We start from the raw sequence: 25,328 nt of genomic DNA, 5'->3' as shown, positions 1-25,328 counted from the left end.
TTTATCCCACTGCAGTCACAGCTCTGCACATCACTCTTGTCCTTTACAATCGGTACTAGCACCAACCTCTCACCTAGACCTCCATGTATGTCATCAGTTACGTCACTAGGACCGTCTATCCACTCTTTGTCCTCTTCATAGGTGCACTCACTTCTTCTTTACTGCACTTGCCCATTTATTAACGTTCCTCCATCTTTCCTCCTCTCTTTTGCTCTCTCTCTGATTTTCTTCATTTATCTTTGCACCCAAATAAGGTTTTAACTTTTTAAAAACCTTTTAAACTCCTACAACCATTCTTGCTGTAGCAGAATTCACCAGTAGATTTCAATTAAGGATTCAAAAGATGTCTTGAAAGGACTGCACAGAAAGTTGTTTGCAATTAATTGCATTTATTGCAATAAAAACATTCTAACAAGTGTTAATCTATTCAAAACAGAGAGAATGACATTCGTAAATGTATCTTTGAAATCTGCCCTCCTGGATGCCACAAAGGAGACAACCTACCGAAGAGCTGCAAACATCTTTTTCGCTACTCAGTGAAGTTTTCTGCTGAGGACCAGAGGAGAAAACATCAATATTTTTTTTTTCTGGCAGACAAATTAGCCTTTTCTGACCTTCCTTTTCTGACTCACAGCTGGAAAGAAGGGAGTGTTTCAAGTCTTCATTCATCTGGATCAGAACACAAAGCCAACTTAATCTGCGTTTGATTTGTCAAGAATGTTTAATGAGTGTGAATGTTGATTTAAAGTGGGGAAAATGAGGAACAGGTCTCTGGCTGTAGATTGGACTTCGAGCGCACAGCGTGTGCTGAAATTCACGCCAAAGAAATTTTATGGAGAAATTTGTTTTGCAGAGAGGGTTTACAATAAAACGATAATACTTTTTTGTTGTTTCTTTAAACACTGTTAGCCAGCACCAACCGGCGGGGAATCGGTTACTTATTAGAGAGCAAGAAGCTGCTCATCAAAGGTTCTTAAAATGAGCATGCGATGGGGTTCAATACTTTTGTAATTCACACCAGTGGAGGTGATTCAAACGCAGCAGAGAAGCATTTAAAGAAAGCAGCCAAACAAAAACCTTCTTTGTGACTTTGAACGCCCGTGGCAGCACTACCACTATGAGTCAGACCTTTAATTGAAGCAGACTGATGATGATCTATTAAAAGCTTTAATAAGTAATGGCCGCATAAATAGCATCTTGTTAAGCGGTTAGTCCACTGTGGTCCTTTACAACCTTATTAATACACAACCTAATTGCAATTAACCAGACACCGGAGCCAATATCCCACCCACCGCTTCAATCAACAGCTGTGTGTGTGTGCGCACACCTCTTTCCAAGTGTGCCTGTACATGTTTGTGAATGGAGGCCAAACCGATTGAGGAAAAGATGCCCCTTATGCTGTTTCCTAAATTTAAAATAAATAAACCCCAAATCCTCCTGCGACACTTTTCTCGTGTGACCATAAGAAACTCACTAAAAATTGGATCGAATCTGCAATTAAATTATATCACACGCATAATGGATAAAACATAAAATCGACACAACATTCTGCGATTTAACATCTGCGACCGTGACTTTATGCGAGTGTGCATGCGTGCGCTGCCTCCCACTCAACATATTTCCCTTTCCACAACAGCAGTGCTGCCACCCCGCTAATGTTGCTCATGACGTCTGAGGAGCAAACTGCGCTGAGAGCCTCTCTTCAAAAATCACCAACACCACACACACACACACACACACACACACACACACACACACACACACACACACACACACACACAAAAAGACATACTGTATTGGAAGCCACTAACACATCAATGTTCCTACATTTTTTCACCATACACAGTTTGCCTACATTGTCAGTCATTACAGCACACACACAGACATATTTGTGTGTGATCTTTTCCTCTTTAACGGTCCGCTCTACTTACAGATTGACACACTACAATAATACAAAGAAAACAGAGAAAACCCCAATAATTATATGACCTCCCCCAAACAAGCACTTTGGCGACAGTGGGAAGGAAAAAATCCTTTTTTAACAGGAAGAAACCTTCAGCAGAACCAACCTCAGGCAGGGAGGGGCATCGGCCGTGACCGGTTGGAGTGAGGGCATCTCAGAGGAAAAAGTGCAAACAGAAGTTGCACTGAAAGTGGTCCAGAGATGCAAGATACAGAGCGCTTCAAGGGAATGTCAACACAATATTCAAAATCAGCTCATACAAACTTGATTTAGACATAACGCAGTCCCAGAACGTCTTTATTTTTGGCCTTTCCGGCTTTATTTGTTTTGCTTAAGGAATAGACAAGAAAGAGGGGGAAAGACCAGGGTAGGTAGTAAAGGGACAGTCGGGCCCTTTGGATTTCAGCAATAAGGTATTTGGGTGCTTGCTGGACAAACGAGCTAGAGTGACTGCCAGAACTTCTTGACTGCACCTTCAAATATGAATCCTTCTGTTTCTTTTCTAAGGTGTAGGCCAGCAGTCCCCAACCTTTTTTGCACCACGGACCGGTTTATGTCCGACAATATTTCCACGGACTGGCCTTTAAGGTGTTGCGGATAAATACAACAAAATAACACCAGTACCGATACCAAAAAAAGAGGAGATTTATTCATAACACAAGGGAAAATACCTGGGGAAACTGAGTTAACAATAAAAACAATTTTAAAAATTACAATAAAAACCCTGAAAACCATAAATTTTACACCCGAGCCTCAACTCTCACGGCCCGGTACCAAACGGCAGGGGTTGGGGACCGCTGGCGTAGATTCACAGTGTGCTTACCTTACAGGCTGATATAGGACACAGTGTGTGGTGCTGTATGTATATACAGTATCTGTGTCAGACAGAACCAGCCTTCATTCTTCAAAGTTAAACTGGGCAGTTAGATCCTAGAACGGCCAAGAATCTGTTATTAGTTTTTTAATCATACATCTCAGTCGCAACATCGTTTGACACCTACACAGCAGCAGCCTCCACCGCAAGCATCAAAAAAGCCAAACAGCTTCCAGAAGTCCGATGATGAATGACACCTCACTCAGACACCGCTGATTTTCTTGTCCACCATTCTCTGTTTAGTACTGTGTTCCATGCGTGTAAGCGTCGAGGGTATAAAAACAGACTGCACACTAATCTGTTAAGGATTTTTTACATTTACTCATGAATCTGCACTCCTCAAGAATGTGTGTGTCCAGGCAGGTTACATCTACACGTGCCCAACATAGTGCAGCTGCAGAGCTCAATCACTGTGGCCAGATAACCAAAACAGGCCGCGGCGCAGTTGGAAGTTACCATCGTGGCCGCGTGTTAATTAAAAGCCACGCTGGATGCACAGCAGCCAAAATTATCATGGGCATCCTTCAATTAGAAACCTGATAACCTCCAGTGAGCAGATGCAGCTGGAGCCCACACTGCAGTGAGCAGGGGAAGCTAACAGCTAAAGGCTGATTATAAAGCAAAGTGCATGGCCTCCAACGCGGGGTGGCTCGGTCACGTCTGCAAAACAGCCTGTTAAACCTGTTGTAAAATGCATTATACACGCGGGGCTGTGACCACACAACAGTTAAGCCCTTCAGAGGTCATTTTAGCCTGTAGTGTAAACAGTTTGAATGACTACATTTCCCAGATTTAATCCGGCTGCAGATCCCCACTGATCAGCCACGACTATACTACCTGTCTAATATTGTGTACGGCTACGCCTCGTGCTGCCAAAACATCCTGGACGCCTCGATGCATGGGCATAACACATCTTGGGTGTCCTGTGGCGTCTACCGCTGTGAAGTTGGCAGCAGTTTCTTTGGGTCCTGTGGGTTGTGGGTGGGGCATCCAGGGATCGGGCCTGTTCCGGTGCATCTGGCAGATGTTCAGAATTTGGAATTTAAAGGCTGCAACCAGGCTCTTTGTTGTGTTCCTCAAGACATTCCTGACGCCCGCTGTCTTGCTGTGGCGAAGGCCCCTGTCATCGAGGAGTTCCACTGCAATGTTTGGTCAGCGGCAGTATTTAAATTGGCGGTATGTGTGAAAGAACATTTGCATGAATTCCACAGTCCAAGATTTCTCAGCACACTGGAGCTCAATGAGAAGGTATTAAAAGTACTGACAATTCTTCCTGATCAGATCCCTGTTTAAGCTTCTAGAGTAATGTCAGTGCTTCTCTTTATCTAATCTCTTCTATCACTACAGTTCCATTTATATTAAGCTGAAATACCAAACTGGATTTAATTCCAGAAAAAGATTGTCACAAATGAAAATATTTTGCTCTGGCGTACACACAAATGTACCACAAGATGGGTGAGAATACAACAAGATGGGTTTTCAAGGCACCACGCTGTGAAAGGATAACTCTTTTATTTATACTCATTTAGACAAGCATTAAAATAATATCTGAAAACCTCATTAGCGCAGCCGGGTTTAGCGACACCAAAACAAATGCCAGGTTCTGTTGTGTTTTTTTTAAATTGTACAGCTCGCTTTCTGATGTGTCTAATTTTGATCTGTTCTCTAATATTGCCAAGGGAATAGCCAAACAAATATATTTGCTTACTGCAAAAATGCGTGCCGCGAAAATGCCAAGAATTAGTCACACTGAACTGACAAAAGCCGAGAAGAATGACATTTAAAATGAAATTGAAATCGCTGGCTGTCTTCAGTGAATAAACCCTCGTATTTTAAAGACAGTCATCAGCTGTTGTGGCCATTTGTGCTTGTATAACAACGTATTTCATTCGAAGACTGTTAAAAGATTCATTTCTCTACAGAAGCTGCCAGTGTCAGACATGCGGTAGTCTGGCCAGATGTTCCTATCCTCTCGTCTTAGAGGATTGCCTGTCTGCTCGTCTTAGAAGTTGTTTGAGTTTGTGTCATTAACTCTGGGAGGAAAACATATCTGCCACTCCGTCAAACCATGCATCCCACCCTATAATATCAATTTGTCACTCAGCTAATTAACTATGTGCTCAACATTAAATGTAAAGCACACAAGGCCAGACATAACTGCAAAATGCAAATGTGACATGTCCGCTTTATTGACTTTGAGTCTGCGTGTATTAAGCACCTTATTTAGTAAAGTGGGGAGCTCAAACACATCCAGAACTGACATCCAGACATGCCCTGCAAGCAAAAGACGGCTTTGTCTGAGATATCTAAGTCCAGATATTAATAAAGAACCAAACCTGATGCACGCCAAAACATTGTGAGCTGAATCTACTTTTTCGGTGGTGATAAAGAGATGCCAACCTCAGCAGAGGTTGGCGAAGGCGTGAGAATTGACGCGATAATGCAGCTTCTGAAAAGAAAAAAAAAGAGCGTGGTTGCAGTTTGTGGTGTGTTTACTGACATAGTTCATCAAGTTCAACTGCACTCAAACGCAACTTCCAACTTTGTTTTTAATAATTCGTATCGTAATAAACAGCATCAACTTGATTTCCCCGGAGAGATCAGGGTTTATCTGGATCTGCACATCTTCTCTTTACTTTAACAAAGTATTACAAGACTTAAATACACAGACCTTTGTACCAGTTAGAGAAATTGGAAAAGACACAAGGGACTGTACAATATACAGTCAAGTACAGATCTTAGCTCCACTGAAATGTTGTGGGTGGACCTGAAACTGATGATACGTGCAAGAAAACCCTCAAGGTTTTGCAAATAATGGAACTTTGCATGGGAAGAATGGTTAAAATGTCACACGCAGGGGGACATCCATCTATCTTCCTAACTTCTTATCCGATTCAAGGTCGTGGGGGCTGGAGACTATCCTAGCTGTCATGAGGCGAAAGGTCAGATACACCCTGGAGGGGTAATCCAGTGCCCCTTTATGGCCCAGCCAGAGAGACAGATAACAAGTCATACGGTCAAAGCAATCTCCAGTTAAGCTAAAACACAAGGCTTTGGACTTTGGGAGAATACCCAGAGAGAATCCACGCAAGCACACGGACAACATGCCCCACGCAGAGGGGTCCTAGCCGACTGAAGGATTTAAACCAGTGTGAGGGAATGGTGATAACCACTGGATCAACATGCAATTATACAAAACACCTACAAGAAGGTTTTTCTGTTAAAAGGGACAAGACGAGCCTCCGAGACCCCCAAGTCGTACTTACTACACAGATGGCTGTTTTGTGTTGCATAAACTGAAAAAGATGGCTTTCCTTGTGGTATTGCCCAAGTAAACCACCTGTATTTGCAGGCTCCGTTTCAAAATGCCTCAAATTTTGCAATCTGCTCGTCCAGTAATGATGCACTACAATCTGTTTTCGTAGCAACATCTCTCTCAAAGAACGACATTTTCCGACAAATTCGCACTTATTCTAAAAATAAAGACTTTATTCTTCAAACCTTAAGTTCTTATTCCCACCGGTGATTTCTGTTATGCTAACTGGTTAAGTCGCGCTCATGTTTCCAGTGTAGCTCGGTTTTAAAATGGCAAGTCTTAATGAGCAGAGGGAGGACAACCATGAGACAGGAGGAAAGTCTATATGGAGAGTGAATACGAGAATTGGGAATTGACGAAGACCAGGCAGCTCACCGTATAAAAGCAGCAGAGGAACTCGCGTTTCTCACACTTTCAGGATTCCATCGTCACACACACACACACACACACACACACACACACACACACACACACAGATACCCTTTCCCTGAATCCCAACTTACTGTCAGTGGTGTCAGAGTCGTTGCTGCTCGTGGAGTATTTTCTCCTCTTCTTTTCGCTCTCCATCTGTTAGGGGGGTGGCAGGCAGGCAGGCAGGCGGGCAGGGAGGGAGGGAGGGAGGGGGGAAAGAGAGAGAGAGAAAAATGACGAGTGAGAAGATGTTCACCATGAAAACACAAGTGTTAATGAAATAATGTGCTGATGGCACCAATCTGTCAGAGCCTCCAGCAGGCAGCCTGCCAGAATAAACTGACTTGATCACCGTTACACATTAGCACTTTGGACTCCCTGGGATACAGTTGTTCCATTTTTCCTCCCACCACCCCACAACCACCACCACCACACATACAGAGGGAATCCTTGTACTAGTCGACAATGAATCCATCCTTTTATTAGCCTTGTATTCACTGCCAGCTTTGGCACAAGACCCTTTCTTATGCATCTGTTTCAATACTGAAGGTACTCCTTTCTTCATTATAATGGAGTGAAACCAAATCAAGTGAGAGCAAAAAAAAAAAAAAAAAACACAGGCTTCTCTCATCCAGATAAAATCTAGGACGCTTTCTAAAGCTCTAAGCAGCTGTGTTTCTTTGTGATAAAGCGCACTAAAAAGCAACCTCTATCATCTGGACATCTCTTTCTAATAACAGCATTATGTTCATTTGTCACCTTATCTTTCTAATTCTAAGATAAGCACTGAAAACTAAAATTGAGCTTTGGGCCGCTATTCAGTTTGATCCAGAAGGAATTTGTTCTACTGCAAAGTCACAGCAGTGTTTTAGTGATGGGATTAAAACCTGCTTTCACTCAGTGATGTTTTTTTAAAGAAGTGGGGAAGCAAGCTGTAAAGGCATAGAAGATTATGAGATTTTTGACCACCTTTCGCTTTGTCCTGCAACATTTTTCAATTTCCTTCAAATCCACTGGGAGCCTTCTGTACTAAGAGACGCAAAGGCGCACAAGAGCAAAGCAACTCAGTGGCGATTCCTGCACATTTTCAGTTTTACTGATTGTGGGGTTAAAGGAGCTTGGAAAGAAAAGCGTCTGGACTTCTTTAAGTTGCTTGAAGACGTTTCACCTCTCATCCGAGAAGCTTCTTCAGTTCTAAGGTCAAATGGTGGAGAGTCGCATGATAAGGTGGGGCCAGGTTTCACAATGAACACACCCGAAACTCTGGCTGATTGGGACCCACACCCAGTTTCCCACCTTGGCTCAGGCGATTAGAGGATCATCAGGGGGTCCTTTTGTCCCTCTGTGGGGGGATACTCCCACTAGGTTTATATCTGGGACTCTCCACCATTTGACCTTAGAACTGAAGAAGCTTCTCGGATGAGAGGTGAAACGTCTTCAAGCAACTTAAAGAAGTCCAGACGCTTTTCTTTCCAAGCTCCTTTGACTACGATGACCTGGATGACTGAGAACCTTCACAGACTGATTGTGGGGTTACAATGAAAGGCCTGCAGGGAGAGCAGGAAGCAGGTAAAAGAGAATGTAGAGAGGTGGAGGCACGCTCTGGAGAAAAAAAGGAGTGAAAGTCAGTAGAAACAAGACAGAATACATGTGTGCGAAATAGAGGGAGGTGTAATGATGAAGATTACCTGGGGTCAACCATCCAAAGCAACAAGAGAGGTAAAGAAGAGAGCGCAGGCAGGTTGGTGAGGGTGGACACGAGTGTAGTGGGGGGGGGGGGATGTTTGACAGCAAGAGTTAAAGGGAAGGTCTACAAAATGCTTACGAGTTTAAAAGACCAGGATGAGCATCAGAGTACGTGAGAGGGACAGCTCAGGTTGAACCATTTGGAGACAACGCTGGTGAGGCAAGGCTGAGATGGCTTGGATGTGCACAGAGGAGGTGTAGTGGATATATTCAACAAAGGATATTAAATTTTGAGTTGTCAGGCGGGAGGAAAAAAGGAAGTTCACAGCAGAGGTTCACGGATATAGTGAAGAAGGATGTGCAGAGGGTGGTTGAGACAGAAGAGGATGCCAGGGGGGAATCAGAAGAAGATGAAGATAAAGTTGAAGGAAAAAGAAGAAGAGTTGACAAAGAGGTATACGGTGCTCTACCGAAACCTCCTCGCTACTGCTTTGCAGATGTTTGTATATGAGGCAGTGATTTGCCTGCAAACAGTCATCAACAGTAATCAAAATGTGAAAAGTGCGACAGAAACATCTGCCTTCAAAGTAAAGCTTTCGAAACATGTTTGCAATACTAAGGAACAACTTGTACAATGAAAGTGTTTCTAATTTTCACAGCTTCACTACCGCTAGTAGCGGCGGGAGGTTAACAAAAAAATCATGCGGTGGTCTTTAGGTCTAAAAGACCAACAAACAGAAACTAAAGGGAGCAAGGTAACGTAAACAGACTGGAAGTAAAAGCATATTTCTATAGAAATTCTCCGCTTTGTGTTGTTTTTTGAAGATCGGAAACGCCTTCGATGTGCTTATATGACGTAAAAGACTGCAAACACTCGATATAAGCGAGAAAACTCCAAAGGACTCCTTCATCTTATGAGAACCAAGAATACAGAAAGTTTGCCTCCTCCGCAAAAAGACTGCAAAACACTTGAGTCATAAAGGATATCGCTCAACATGAATGGGCCCCTGCCAAGAGATCAGCTTACTGTACATAACACAGCAGATGCATTTAGTGCAGGGGTGCTCACACTTTTTCCGCATGTGAGCTACTTATAAAATGACCAAGTCAAAATGATCTACCCACTACAAAAATCCAAAACATATACTTATTTATAAATATATTGAGGATTCTTTATATCTACAATGTATATACATGCATAACCGCAATATCCAATATTTCACAACACAATTAACTATGTAAATTTTTTGTCATTACCTGAGTTTACTCTGATGACTTGCACTGAATTGAATCAGCCAGGGATGCATAGTCCGGACAGTAGCTGCTGACGGCCAGGTTTAAGAGAAAAAACCGAGAGCTAAAAATTGGAGTTAACTCGCTGACTAGCTTGTCAGTTTTACTACACTTCGCGCCGCTGTTTGCGCATGCGCAGCGACCTAAGCGTCAGAAAAAATCTGCTGTCATCTGACTGGCTTCCCTGTATCAATCAAGTGACGGGATGGATGATAGGCTGGCATCTATTTTTTTAATGCCATGCGATCTACCAATACTACCTTTGCGATCGACTGGTCGATCGCGATCGACGTATTGAGCACCCCTGATTGAGTGTATCAGGGAGATACTCAACTTTATTATCTAACAACCGTTAATTTCAGATGTAACCATTTCAAGCTGGTTTTATTTTTTAATTAGAACAGATACATGCAGTGCAAATTTAAAAGCCACCGGGTACCCATATCCACAGTAGCCTTCCAATTATGTAATTTAGCTTCTTATGTATATTACAGCAAGCATCTGCCTTGCTGTAATATACATACATAATAAAGCCCCCTCAGGCTTTATTAATGATTCTAATATTGAAATTGAAATATTTATTTCAATTCAAATTCAAAATACTGTTAAATAACTTTTTTGTCGATTTCAAATATTTAGCCAAAAATTGGTTTTGATTAGCCAACAAAAGTTTCCCCAAAAGCCGTTAAGCAACTTTGTAAATAAACGTATCCCTTTGAAGCCAAATGTATATTTGATACATGAGGTTTTGCGACTTCTACACCATGAGATGTAAAAGGAGCTAAATAAATGGCACATTTTATGCAAAAAAAAGATTGAAAACAAATTAAAAAATAACATATTCAACAAATTACTTTTTTTTATTTTAGTCAAAAGGTTCAATAAACACTCCATTTAAAAATATCTGGAGACCCTCTTTTCGTAATGAAATAAACTATGTGTTTATAATATTTGTGAACGCTCTAGAGGAAATTGCATTCTTCACTCAAGCAAAGAGATTGACAGTCTGTGTCGTGTCAAAAATCACTTAAGCTTCGGCATCTTTTGCCACCCTGAATTTGAGCATTTCTTAATTGTAAAATGTGGGCAAAGATCAGAAGGAACCCACAGGCATGAAAGTCAAAATGCTGTCAGATCAGCACACAAATAAATGCAAAGTCAGACACATAAATGTTAACGATGGTATACTATAATGAGAGACTAAAAATAAAGCTTACTTTCACAAACTGAGTTTAATTTAAAATCCATCTCTGGCTAGAATCGAATAGAAAGAATAGTGAAGAGAAAAAGGGGGTGGGGACAAACAGCCCAATAAAATGTTGTTAATCTATTGCCTGCTGTTAGCTTGAGGGTCAAAGGGGAAAAAAGAGGGTATAGGTCAAGAGAGTCTGAAGGAGACAGAGACTGAGCTAAAGAAAAAGGAAAAGATAAAGTCCAGAAAAAAGGGGTTTTAGCGTATTTCCAAACTGAAGGAGGAAGCCTAAAAGAGGAGCTGTCTTACAACCTTCAGAGTGGGGAGGAGAGATTTATGTGCCAGTAAAACTGGGCTATTCCCTCTTAAATGGGGCTCTTCCTGTAGCCTGGCCTCCCCGCCTGTCCTGCACACACTTAAGTACTCTGACATTTATGCTGACGAAAACAAAAAAAACTAAAAAACGCCGCGCTTCTTTGCTGCCTGTGACCATTTCCACTCCAGAGTCCTGCCATTTCACTCTTCCCCTCTTCCTCCCCCCTTCCCGTCTTTACTTGCCTTACAATAACAGGGACACGGAGTCTGTGGAGTAAGGTTAAGTACATTATTGACTTCCTCAACCTCTGTTGCCTTTCTCTCTCTCGCCGTCTTTCCACCTCTTCCCATCTGTCTAGCTTTACCTCGTCTTCCTGCCTTTGAGGGGAGTTGTTAAGTACATCACCGACTTCCTCCGGCTACGACTGTCTGACTTCGAGTCTGCACGCTTGGATCCATCTCAGGGTTTCCCCTCGCCTATTAAACTCGCAGACGACCCACTTAAACCACGCTCGGGCTACCAATGCGTTTTGGTTTTTTTCTTTCTTTCCATGTGCAGCTCAGTCATTTCTCTCCTGACCGCTTAAAGGAAAATGTCAACGCTGAGAAAATAAGACATAAAATAAGTTTGAGGGTCTATGTTTTACACCAACCTGCTAAATGAGTCATTTTGGGAGTGTTTTAAAGCAACTGCAACAGAGACATTTTGAGGCACGGGCTCGAATAAGCACAAAGATTCAGAGCTTGAGCTTCAGACGACCTGGTTTGCGGTTTGAGCCGGCCGGTCAATTTACTGAGCACTAAAAACAACCAGGTGTCTCTCTTGTAAAACGCTGGTTTTTATTCGATTTATTTATTTTTCTGTGCGAGTTGAGCAAACCACAGCGTGTGCGCATTAGCATCTCCTTTTCCAGCTGCCTAATAACACACACAGTGATGTCGCTCAACAGCCTGACCAAAGATCAACAGCAGGAGGTGGTGATGACAAGAACGAGGTGGTAAACCCAAACTGAATGAAAACACACCAAGAAGAAGGTGCAGAGCGTACGTCAGGAAACCTTTTGCAGTCGAGAGAGACAAAAGGATTATTCACTGGATCCCACGAGAGTTTAAAGAGCATCAATCAAGGTATGCAAAATGTCCTGGCATTTTAAAATGTCTACAAGGACATCTCATACTACAGCTCTACCAGTGCACTGAAAAGAAACTAACTGGATTAATTTACAGCATGATTGGGTATAAAAAGAGCATCTTAGAGAGGGAGAGCTTCTCTGAAGTAAAGATGAGCAGCAGTCCCTCACTCTGAAAAAAAAAAGAAAGAAAGAAAAAACCTGCAGTTCTGGAACAATTTCCGAATAATGTTCCCTGAAGTAGAACTGACTTTGAATATCTCATCATCTGCCGTGCACAGATTCAGGAAATATGGAGAAAAGGCTGATAATAATAATGTCTGTGTCCTCGGGTGGCACTGCATCAAAAACAGACGTGATTCTGTCGTGGAAATCACAACATGAGCTCAGAAAAACTGCCAGAAATCACTAAAAACAGTTCACTTCGCTATCATGCAAAGAAGAGTCAACATGTGAACACGGTCTGGAAACACCGCCGTCTTCTCTCGGGCTCATTTAAAATGGACTGTGGAAAAGTGGAAAAATGTTGTTTAAAGAAGACGAACAGTGAAGTTCTTTCTGTAAAACACAGACGCAGCATCTTCCCAGCTAAAGAGGAGCGGGACTATCAGGCTTTTGTTAGCACTCAGCTCAAAAACTTTAACCTCTGATGGTATCGGTGTGCAACAGTGCCTACTGAACTGGCACATTTGGAAATGCACCATCAATACTAAAACATATATACAGGTGTTAGAGCAACATATGCTCCCATAATGTCTTTTTTGCATATTTCAGCAATACGATCAACAGCATCCTTCATCTTGTCATGGTCCCCGTGTCTGCCCGGCCGGCTCCACAAGGCCACATGTGTTTTGTGTACATTCTCCTCTCTCCTCCCCGCCAGGGCGGAGCTCACTGAAAGCTCCCGCCTTTGGCACACACACCTGCATCTCGCCAGGCTCTAATTATGGGTTGGACTCTTGAGGCCGGGACGCAGACAGCCTCACCGCTGGATGATTGTGCTGGACACGTCAGTAAACCTTAGCCTGGTATCCTTAAGCGTTGTGGACCTGCTGTGATCTCTGTGTAACCCTCTTTTCTCCTGTGCACAGTTTCCCCAGACCCATGACCAACCTGTTGTTTGAACCGTTGTAAAGAAGAAGAGCTAGCATGTATGTGACTCCTATCCCGGACTTCCCTTTCGGACCCAGGACCCCCGCTCCCCTCACTGTATATATCTGCACCTGGTGACTGTGTAAATAAACGTTGTTTTCCCCTGAACTCTGCTCTGCGCCTGAGTCCTACCACACCGCATGACACATCTATTAGAACAGCATGGCTTCACAGTAGAAGAGTCCAAATGCTGGACTTGGACTCACCAATTGAAAATATTTGACACATCATAATATGAAAAGAAAAAAAGACAAAGAAGACAGAGGACTGTTGAGCAGCTAGAATCCTCTATCAGACTAGAATGGGACGACATTCCTCTCTAAAGTCCAGCAGCTGCTCTCCTCAGCTCCCACACATCTACAGGCTGTTGTTAAAAGAACAGGCGATGTTACACAGTGGTAAACATGGCTTTGTCCCAACTTTTTTCAGATGTGTTGCCATGCCATTTTTCTTCTGTTCCGCTGTAAATAAAATAAGGGTTTATGAGATTTGCAAATAACTGCATTCTGTTTTTATTCATATTTAACCGGTATCCTTTTTTTGGAATTGGGGTTGTAGAGAAAGCCGGAAATATTAAAATTAGGGATTCTGGGATTGCTTATCCTGGCTCACAGTCGCGACCCGTGTTTGATGTAATGCATAGAAAGTGTGCTTTTGGTACCGTCACAACTCAAAATCTTGTCATGGCAAACCTTCTAATATTTCTATAACAGGTTAAAAAGATATTTCCAGGAAAAAAAACCTGCATGCAACACAGTCGGAACGCTGTAGAGTCGTTAATATAGTTTACTTTAAAATTTTGAATGGCAAAGGTCAACGGCTTGTTTAGTTTTAAAATAAATAAAGATGTAGGGAAAAAAACTATTACCTAAAGCGACTCTTTCAGCTTGTCTTTTGTGTTGACCAAGGCCTCGAGGTAGCGGCTGCTGGTTGCAAAACAGCATAGGCGTAAATAATGCGACAATTATTGCACAGGAGGTTTTGCATTTAACAGATGGTTGATTACAGAGCCATTCAACCAGACTCTTGTCTTTACAGAGGAAGGGAATGTTTGCACCCTGGCACTGTGAGCTAGCTTCTGACACTTGGATTTCATTTGGTTTGCTGTTAATGCTAACAAGCTGTTACTTAGTGAAGTACAAAATCCCGAAACTTATTCCCCATTGTGTGAAGACAGTCCAAAGCGATTTCTGTATAATGTTAGAGTAGCAGTTGGAGAGCTGGGTTCATTTTACTTAATCACAGCCCACTTTTGGTTCCAATTGTGGTGTTTTTTTAGTCCTGCAACTGGTAGGCAAGCAGTACATTTAAGCAGTAGCCAGGCGCTCATATGTTTTGGACTGAATTATAAAGAGTTTTCCTCTTAAGGCTGCACCATTTCCCTTTCTTTTTCAATTTTTTTCACTGAACTGACCAGAACGACAAAGCGTTGTCAGCCAATCTGGCAAATTTTGGCCGCTCAAGTTATTTAACCTACCAACCATTTTCAAAATACAAAAAATAAAGGATTAATTGTTCTATTTTGCCCATTAAAATCTCACCTGTTATTTAAGATGCTGCTGGTATCTTTAGTTAACCAGACATAAAGCTATCATGAGGGCTGAAGCTGTGATTGTAAGCTTAGCGGACAGTCTCTTTAACCTCCTGTCCTGTGGTAACCCAGCATTTCTCAATGCATGCGTAAAGGGGGAATTGCTGGCCCGTTTAAGTGAAAGACTTGACAGTAATTGGAAATGTCACTGTATCGCCTTAAAAATCCCCCTCCCCTCCTGTTTTTTTGGGGGGAGCAGAATCACCTAAGGCAGAAAGCAGACCAACGGCTCAACAACTGCCAAGAACAGCCACTAAGTTCATTTTCTCAATTTTTCTCTCCAGCTCTGGCTCACTTTTTCTATATCTGCACCTGATACCCTTCCTTTCCTTTCACTCAGTCGCCCGACCTTACTTCCTATTTTCTACTGTATGTCTCTCCGTCCTCCTTCCTCTCATGCAGTATGCACAACCGTGTCTTCAATCAGTTCGGTGAATCCCAGCTTAGCCTGCAGATTGAGATATTTTGTGTTCTACAGAGAGACGGGGTGGGTGAGGGAGAAAAGGAGAGGGAAACGACTCGCAAATGTACAACTTTATATCTATCAGTGCAGCGAAGCAAACACCAGGTCTGCACTGGGTTACGTCCTGAATCGAAAACCAAAAAGAAAGAGACAAAAGGAGAGAAACAAGAGGGAGTATGTGATGGTCTGCCTTCTTGCCAAAAGGCTACAACAGATGGTACGGCATGCTTTTATCTCTGGAGCCAGAATGGTTTAAATCACTTTTTTATATAATTGAATCTATTTTTAATTTGACTTTTGACTTTCCTTTTGCTGCTTACCCATAGTGCTGACTAAAACGGCAGCTAACCACGAAAGCAGTTTATGAAATCTTTTATATTATTTTTTGGTGAGCTCCTCTGAATGAAGTACTTGATTGTAAAGGACACTGTGACTTTCACATTTCTAGGAGCAGAAAAAACAAGCATCCTACATTTAATGCTTACGCATCATGGTCACCTATAACTAATGGTTGAAACTTTTATACTCACAAGTCTTTTCTCCGAATTAAGATGTATTTTTTTCACCGTACATAAACGTAATGTATTCATCTGTATCTATTTTTCCTGACACATGAGGACCCTGTACAAACACACTGAAAGTAGAGCTCAACATTAGCTATTTGCCAATATATCAGTGTAAAACATCTGATATCAGTCGGGCCTGTTCCCAGTGGAAGGACTCCACCTGGACTTACCAAACTATTAATGGACAGAATTTCAAGACCAACCCTCTGTTTTTTGCAGATGATGTGGTTCTTTTGGTTTCATCAGACACTGACCTCCTGATCACACTGGGACGATCTACAGCCAAGCAGGATTGAGAATTAGCGCCTCCAAGTCTGAGATTATGGTTCCCAGCTGGAAAAGGTTGGATTGCCCACTCCTGGATGAGCTGCTGCCCCAATTGGAGAACATTATCTCAGGGTTAGGTTCAGGAATAAGAGAGCAGAGGAGCAGGAGAGTGGCCTGCAGATTGGCACAGCATTGGCAGGGATGGGGATGACATACAAATCTACTTTGGTGAAGAGAGAGCCAAGTGTGAAAGCAAAGCTATTGACTTGCCACTCGATTCACAATCCCTCCCTCACCTATGGTCGGGATCTGTGACTCGTGACAGAATAAGATCACAGATACAAGCTACTGAAATGGGCTTCCTCTAGAGGGTGATCCCAGATAAGGAGCAGGATGAACATTAAGTTGCGAGCAGATTATTTTTAGATTATTTCGTAGGTAATGATGTCTAATCTGATCAAACTAACTGCCATAATATCGAGCCATCTTACTGTAGCCGTAAAACATACGTGAATATCAACTTGTTAATTAAAACTATTGGAATTAAAAAGAAACGTAAAAAGAAGCCAGCTGGTTTTAAGTGAACAGTGTAATATTTGGCTGCCAGCCACTGAGGGAAATCCCAGCAAAGAGAAACATCCTCATATCATATTTACAACGGCAAAGGCCGAGGCATTATGTTGCAGGAACCTTCAAAAAGCAGATTACAGGACTTTGTTGCCTGATGTCATTTATTATCAGTCCTATGAGACTGTTTTATTTGAGTGCATCAAACAGCCCCATGTTTTATGATGCAGTGCTATGCGTATCAGTCGACAGCTGCAGCACATTTGGATGTATTGTACCGAATTATACTGCATCAATGCATCATTTTAGATATAATGTAATACATGATAATATAGAGCCAAGTAGTCAATTACCCAACAACTTTCCATATCTGTTAAAAAACATATTATATTTTTAAGAAATAAATGTGAGACAGTCTTTTATGATATGTTTGGATTTAAGATTCTTTATTAAAAAGCAACAGTCAAAAATCCAAAATCCAAACAATCTGAAGCACTGGGAAAAATACTGGGAAGTACTTTCTATTACTCTGTAGCCCAAAAATTATAGATGACTTAAATAGTGCTCTATCAGAGCACATTGTTGCATTCATGTGTTTCACTCCATCACAATGCTGTTGGTTTGTGTTGCATTATGTTCCCGTACTATAATAGCTCTGCACTCCGTCAGAGTTGAAGCAGGACAATAGCTGGAGGCAGCCAGCTGTCAGAATCAATGAAACCCTGTTGTACAAAGAGGAGAAGACCATCAAACAGAATGAAATATTTAACTATGTCACGAACTGATGTGATTTGGTGTGGCTAAACAGGTCTAAAGAAAAGGAAGGAATTAAGTTTAGGAAAGAGCAGAGAGAAGGACTGAGGTATCGGGAATTCCAGATCAATACAGCAGAGAGTTCACAGAGCTCGGAGGTTAAACCGACCGGGAGACTATTAAAAAAAAATTCAGTGGAAGACAGAGGAGCTGCAGAGGCAAACAGCAGTCTGTTAGCCTCGCACAACAGAAATCTGAGTGTAATGACAACAAATTAGAAGTATGAACAAACACTTAAACCATAAAAGAACTTTAAAGTACATTAAACAAAACCACATTTCCTATTGATCTGGTTCATTTTAAAAAAATGCATCACAACCTGGTCTCCATTTCATCTAATTCAGAATTAGTTAAATTCAGTAACCAAAAAAAAAACCAAGCGTACAGGCAAAGAGACGGAGACCACATTCAAATACTCACTCATACACACTGTAGGTGTTGACATGCTATCCGCTGCCCTGTGGCCCAAGTATGTAACAAAAAAAGAGCCAAAAGAGTTATGGTTTCTCTTTTTCTCTAATTTTCACCATTTTGCCTCTTTACACCACAACAGATATCAGAGGAAACAATCAGAGCGCAACTGAAGGGCAGACTCTCGGCTGTAATTCAAAGGGTTGCCCAAAATTATTGTATTACACAGTGAGGACTTAAGGCTTGAATGAAATTGGACAATTCCCTGTTTCATGAGCCAGATGTGATTTTTTTTTCTTCATTTTTTCCCATAAATAAAGCTTGTTAAAAGTCTGGAGTTAATTCCAAATGTGGTATTTGCTATTGGAAGCTGTTTCTGGGAACCACAACATCCAGTCACAGGAGGACCAAATGCATGTGAAACAGGCAAATAATTAACTTAATTAACAACAATAATAATAATAATAACTCAGACAAAATGCAGGATTATTAGGAATGACCAAATCAGTGGCCGCTGAGCTCGACATCATGACCAACCATAGATGTCCACAGACTCCCACAAAGGTAGATGAGCGCAGGATCCTTTCAATGATTTACATTTTTATGTGATCTGCCCGGGACTACAGACGTAAATGAGCAGTTTTGCTCCAGGAAGGAGGTATATTATTCTCCAAGCCCATCATAAGGCACACAAGGCTCATACTGATGATCACCAGAGTGGACAGAAGAAACTAAGATCAACCTGTACCCGAATGGTGGGAACTTGGAATGGGCTACAAGCCTATGCATAACGCAGTACCTGCAAAACATACCGGTGTCACGGGGATGCATGGATGTGTGGCTTCCAGTCACATTGGGTTACTATAATTATTGATGGCGTGACAGAAAGCAGAAGCAGACAGAAGCTCTCTGCGGTATATAGAGCTATTCTTTCAGGCATGTGACAGTAGTGATGGAAAATTACCCAAAACATACTGTTAATGTAAACCCAGAAGTTTTTAAAGGTAAGGAAGCAGAATCTTCTTCAGTGGCTGAGCTGATCACATGATCTCAACCTTATTAACTATGTATTTTACAACCAGAGAACAAAACTGAAGGCAGAAAAGCAAACTACAAATGAAGACAGCTACAATAAAGGCCTAGCAATGCATTACAAATTGTGATGTCTGTGGTTTCCAGACATCAGGCAGTCTTAACAAAGTGTTAAAAATAATCAGTTAAATTTTTCCAATTATATTTAAGCCCCTGAAAATAGGGTAGTGTGTATAAAAATGGATGTTATTCCTCAGTGGTTAATTAATTTAGCTTCAATGAATTAAGGCTGAGCGTCTGCACCTTAATTGCATCTTGATTGTTCCATACGCAGGAAAACTACAAAAAACATCCAAAATTTTTCCACATCAAACCGCGTGTCCCAATTAATATGCAGGAATGGTGTGATTGATCCAGTGGTAATCATCCCTTTGCTTAACGTTAAGATGTTACTATCAGCCTTTAAAGTCTGCCTTCAAAAACCAGTCCGGTCTCCTTCAGCTCAGATTAATTCAGATTAGCTGTCATGTGCAATCTAGTCCATATTACTCTAGCAGAATCCACTGGTGTGACTTATTTTTTCCCCAGTTACTCTGGCTGATTACACTTCTGCTGAGATTAAAACTAGGTGGAGCTTTGCTGCGTAATGCTCTGGATACAAATATGTATACGCACACACACGTATGTTGCGCGTATGTGTGCACGCGCACGTGTCGGTGAGTTTTACCGGGCTTAGAAAGACACCTTAGGTATTAGCTGGTATAAGCCACATTTTCTGTTCATGGTTTTTCTGTCAGCCCAAACCATTTACAGTGAGAAGGTTGACTAATGCATGCTGGGAAAAGCCAAGTTGCCTGGGGAGCTAATTAATTGGCTGACTATGACACTGCTGAGAGCACTGTGTCTGACTGAATGTTTAAAGGGGACTGTCCTCTGAAATGTGCAACATATAAGGCTTGAGAAAAAGGCCGTACGCGGGCAGCGAACAGCAGGTGGGAAAGAAATTCATGACTCAGCTGGTTTTAGCAGTTCATATAGAGTAGAGTGAGCTACAGCACAGACACCAAGTACGCATGCTCCTCAAAGACGAAGGATGAATTCACATTCGTGCATGTTAGAAGCAAGATTTCAGAAACTTTATTCACTTTGAAAGGTGTACCATCGAGTCTGTACAATTAAATCACATTTATTAAAAATGCTCCAGTGCATGCACTCACCAATCTAACTGCACTGTGAAAGCAGCAAGCAAAGGAGGTGCAGCCTGTCAGCTCACATCAAAATGAAGGAGAAAGTACTCCTTGGTGAAATTACCACAGTTAGTCATAAAAAGCGAATGTCCCTTAGGTGTTTTTGGGAGTTCGCTTCACTTGTTTAAATTTGTTTGTGACGTTTCTCACAAGAAGCCGCTGAGAATCTAAAATGGCAAAACTAAAGTAAACAAAGCTTGGGAATTTTCACACACCAAATTAAAATTTCTTGAATTAAAAGACCAGGGTTTAGTCACCAGACAAAATAAGGCACAGATAAATATATGATGTAAATTGGTAACCCGTTAAGGCAAGGAGGTCTGATGCCTTCCTAAAACATATGCTACAACGTTTGGGCAGTGAATACAGTCGTCATTCCAAATAATACTATAAGAAACACCGATTTTTGAAGTCATGAAACTCTTATGATCTCCAAAGCTGATAAATGGTCTGTATTTGTACAGCGCTTTACTAGTCCCTAAGGACCCCAAAGCGCTTTACACATCCAGTCATCCACCCATCCACACACATTCACACACTGGTGATGGCGAGCTACATTGTAGCCACAGCCACCCTGGGGCGCACTGGCAGAGGCGAGGCTGCCGGACACTGGCGCCACCGGGCCCTCTGACCATAACTCACGGAAAGAGCGCGGCGAGACTGCTTTGAGCTGATACAGGCAACAGTAATTCAAATAACTGTTCGTTACAACCAAGTTATGCAGAAGACCATCTCTGAACGCAGCAGAAGACCTCACCAGATGGGACTGGTGTCAGATAAGAACAGGAAATTGAGGCTGTAGTTTTCAGATGATCACCAAAATTGGGCAATAGAAGAAGCATGAAAAAAGTTTACTGTCATATTAATATGGACCAAAATCTCTGAGAAATGTTTCCAGTCACAAACAATTAACACAGTTCTCAAGAAAAAAGAGGGTTGAACCCAGTAATAGCACAGCAGACCTCATAAAGTCACATGAATAAAATCCTAAAGTAATAGGATACATTTAAAAGTAATCAGACCTAATTCTGTGTATGCTAGCACAGGCTTTAAACTCTTTATCCCTAAGAACGTTTAGGAGAAAATTCAAAGCCCCAAAGCTGCAAGTTTTATTTAGTACCTTAATTCTAAAACCATGTTAACACTTAAAGAAGTTCCCAAAAGTAAAGCTAATACTGACAGCATGCATGGCATCCTGCAGAGTTTCACAGTCCACTCTTGTGATCATTTTATAGGGATCACTGTGTGTCGCTGCAGCCAGTAAAACTTCATCAGCACCGTTATTAAGTGAGCAGATGCTACTACAGCTGAAAACGGGAAATAAGGTGTCATAAAAAAAGCACTGTTTGCTTTAGAACATCTTGACAGCAGCATACGGCCCACCTCGGGCAAGAGTAAAGGTATTGCACTCAGATAGTCAAATCCGATCTGTCAATCACACCGTGAGTGGGACTGTGCCACCTTTCCACGCTTCAAATTTTCCGTCAGTTTTGTCACTTCCTTTGGAAGTAAGTTTCCTCTAAACAAAAGCAAGACTAAAACTTTCACATCATTTAAAATAACAAGGGATGCTATAACAACAAAGATTTTTCCTGTAGAGCAGCTGACGGGTGATTTCTTTCTGATAACTGAATGAATTCTTTCATCTATAAAACTAAAACTAAAAAAATACAATTCTAAAAACAAGGAAATAAACCAGGGAAAAGCAGAAAATACATTAAGGAGCGTTGAAATAAGGAAATGTGCTCGCTTTGCTTTAAATACCTTATCAATACTCTAAGTCCACAGCATTTCACTTCCTCTCAACTGAGCGATTGATTGAGGGTCTGAGATTAATCACGGCTAGTTAACCCACATGTGATCGTGTGCAGCTCAACGCACATTTGCATCGTAAAAGATTATTCGAGTTTTTATTTGGCCTAGTCTGACTTAAAAAAAAAAAAAGAGTCTTTCTTCTCCGTCCCCCAGCTTCCAGATCTATGATTGGCTGCATCCCATTTGTCATCCTGTCCATCCGTCTGTCTGCCTATAAGCTTGCCATCTGTCTTTCTGTCTGTCTGACTGCTTGACTCTTTGCTTCTCTGCCCGTCTACCCATTTGCCTGCCATCTGTTTAACTGTCTGCAAGTATGTCGCTCCTCTGCTTGGCTGTCTGTCTGTCCCCAGTCAGAGAGAGACAGACTGTGGATGACGGTGCACTTACTTCAGCAGGAAAACACTAGTCGGTGGCCGGTGTCTGTTTTAGCACTGTGCAGCACTTAAGGTCAGCACAACAACGGTTACCATGATGGCGATCTATTATTAAGAGACTGTAGCTGTAGAAGCCCAGTGAGCGCACACACACACACACACACATGCAGCCCTCTCTTGAGATGAGCATGCAGTCTGGCTGTCAGAAGAAAACAGATCCATCAACAATAAAAACACATTAAGTGACTGCTGGAACATCTGGGCACGTATGCACGACCTAAGAGAGGCTGGGATACATGCTGGTTTATTATTCATAAAGAGAAACAAGCATATAAAAATGAATAGTTAAACAGTGCAAATGAGCAAAGGTGCTCTGCAACTGCACGCACGTACACGCGCCGAAATGACGCAAGCACCAACAACAACAAAACCCGGGAAGTAAAGCTTCCTGTCATTCAGCGCACACGAACACACAGACACACAAACAGTTGGCCAGTGCTCAGCACTCCTCGACTTGCCAGAGGTCAGTCGGTTTGATAAAGAATCCTTGCATATAAATTGCTTCATAACAAGCCATCTCTCTGAGGCAGTGCTCCGTGTGCGTGCGGGAGAAGATTTGTGTATTTGTGCATTTAATGTGTGTGTTTATTTGTGTGTCTCTTTTGCTATGATCCTAATGTTGTGTGTAGCTTGATTGAACAGAGTAAAGACCTGCCTGGCCGGGGAACAAAGAGCCTAAAAAAAAAAAAAAAAAAAATCTTAAAAGCCTTTGGCAACATCCAAACCTGGAGGACGCCGAGCTGCGCCCCCCCGCCCACTTACGACTTTCTTCTCTTCCTTCTTTTTTCTTTTACTCGCTTCCTTTCCATCACTCACTTTTCCACCTCTAACCTTATCATTTCTTTCCATCACAGTATCCAATCTCCTTCGCTGCTGCTCTCTGTATCCTCAAGTCCTTGAATTTTATTTATTTTTTTGGTAAATTCCACCTCTCGCTCAGTCATTCTTTGCCTGACGCTTTCTCACTTTCAATCCTCTGTTCAAACCCAGTTTACTGATCACCTCATCAATACTGACTCTTTCCTTTCCTTCATGGCGGTGTGTGTGTGTGTGTGTGTGTGGGGGGGGGGTGAAAAAATGAGATGCGATGGACAGGAATCAATTAATGAAGTGTGTGTTCCTGTGCAGACCTAATGCTGCGTGCACAAGCAAGACAACAACTGCTAGAGGGCACGCAGGGAAGACTGCGACGCTTACGCTCGCACACATCCAAGTCTATTTTCACTCTCCCCAACCCGTCTCTCATCCACCCACACACACACACACACACACACACACACACACACACACACACACACACACACACACACACACACACACACACACACACAGCTATTTTTGGACAGTCACTGGAGACAAGGTAGGAAAAAGAGAGTTTGACAGGTACAGAGAGAAAGAGCACCAAAGAAAGGAATCACAAAGATTCATAAAGTGAGGCGGGGAGACCAGGGAGAGAGACAGAGATGGAGAAATAGGGCAACTGTTGTGAATGAGCTGAAAGAATCGAAATGTCAGAGTGGGTGTCTACTTGTGTGTGATGTTGGGTATCAAGTATTTACCTCAACATCAAACGTATGTGCATGCACACAGAGACGTATGTGCTCGATGAAAAAAAAGGGGGAGAAGAGAAAACACACACACACACATCAAACATCTTCATCAGGTTCATGCTAACAGGTGTGCAAGAAAGGAGGCGGCGACTAACTCACACATCGCAACATGAAAGGTAGCGAAACACACGCGCGTTTCTCGTGCTAAGTGTATTAGGCTGCGATCCAGCTTTCAACACTGACACTTCAAGAGGAAGAAGTTTTTTTTGGTGTTCTGTTTAGATGAAGTGCGACGGGTTAGAACAAGTTTTGTGTGTAGTTCGTTTATTTGGACGTGTCACTCCCATCTGTGATTTATCTGGCATTAAGATGTTAATAATCTTGGCAAACATGGGGACTCGATGGCATCACTGTGTGAAAAAATATAACTGGAAGCTATTCTAGTTTAGACTATCAAGGATGTGTAATGCAGCGATTTTGTTCTGGCGCATACGGTAAATTTGTCGCAAATGATTGATGAGTGATCAAAAATTTAATTTATCAAGTAAACATTCAGAGGGAACATTTCAATTTTGGTCCTGAGAAAAGCTGCCACGAAATTTTGTGTAGGCACTCATGATTCTGGAAGGATGGTGCGCCTACGGTTTTTGGTAGTAGTTTATTCTGCGTGGCACCGATTCAACAAGGTGCTGGAAACATTCCTCAGAAATTCTGGTCCATGATGAAAAGTTCCTGTTCCTCCACATCCTAAAAGTGCTCCACTGGATTGAGAGCTCATGACTGTGGGGGCCGTATGAGTACAGTGAACTCTTTGTCCTTTTCAAGTTTGAGATGATTTAAGCTTTGTGACATGGTGTGTATCCAGCTGGAAGCAGCCATCAAAACATGGTTACACTGTGGTTACACTAAATTCTAGCCCTACTATCTGAATGCTGCAGCAGAAATTAACACTCATCAGACCAGGCAACCTTTTTCCAGACTTCTCTTGTCTACTTTTGGTAAGCCAATGTAAATTATAGCCTCCTTTTCCTCTTTTGAGCTTACAGGAGTGGCACCTGGTGTGGTCTCCTGCTGCTGTGGCACATCTGCTTCAAAGTTCGATCTCTTCTGTGTGCCTTGGTTGTAACGAGCAGTTACTGAGTTACCGTTGCCTTCTTATCACCTTCAAACAATCTAGCTATTCCCCTCTGACTTCTGGCATCAACATCGCCCAGAGAGGTGCGACTCACTGGACTTTTTC

The 25,328-nt window shown here is 42.1% G+C and overlaps 1 protein-coding gene across 3 annotated transcripts in view; it reads right to left on the bottom strand.

Moving 5' to 3' along the window:
• The window catches only part of jade2 (jade family PHD finger 2), a 233,019-nt gene that overhangs the window by 195,173 nt on the left and 12,518 nt on the right, over positions 1 to 25,328 (bottom strand). For all 3 annotated transcript variants that reach the window (XM_080866369.1, XM_080866370.1, XM_080866371.1), the window contains exon 2: positions 6,657 to 6,720. In XM_080866369.1, coding sequence (XP_080722495.1) covers positions 6,657 to 6,720 — 64 coding nt within the window. The remainder of the gene's footprint in view (positions 1 to 6,656; positions 6,721 to 25,328) is intronic.

This window comes from Rhamphochromis sp. 'chilingali' (assembly GCF_963969265.1).
Source record: "Rhamphochromis sp. 'chilingali' genome assembly, chromosome: 19".
Classification (NCBI taxonomy): Eukaryota; Metazoa; Chordata; class Actinopteri; order Cichliformes; family Cichlidae; genus Rhamphochromis; species Rhamphochromis sp. 'chilingali'.
Note: the sequence above shows the minus strand (reverse complement) of the source record. Positions and strands in the feature narration are given on the sequence as shown.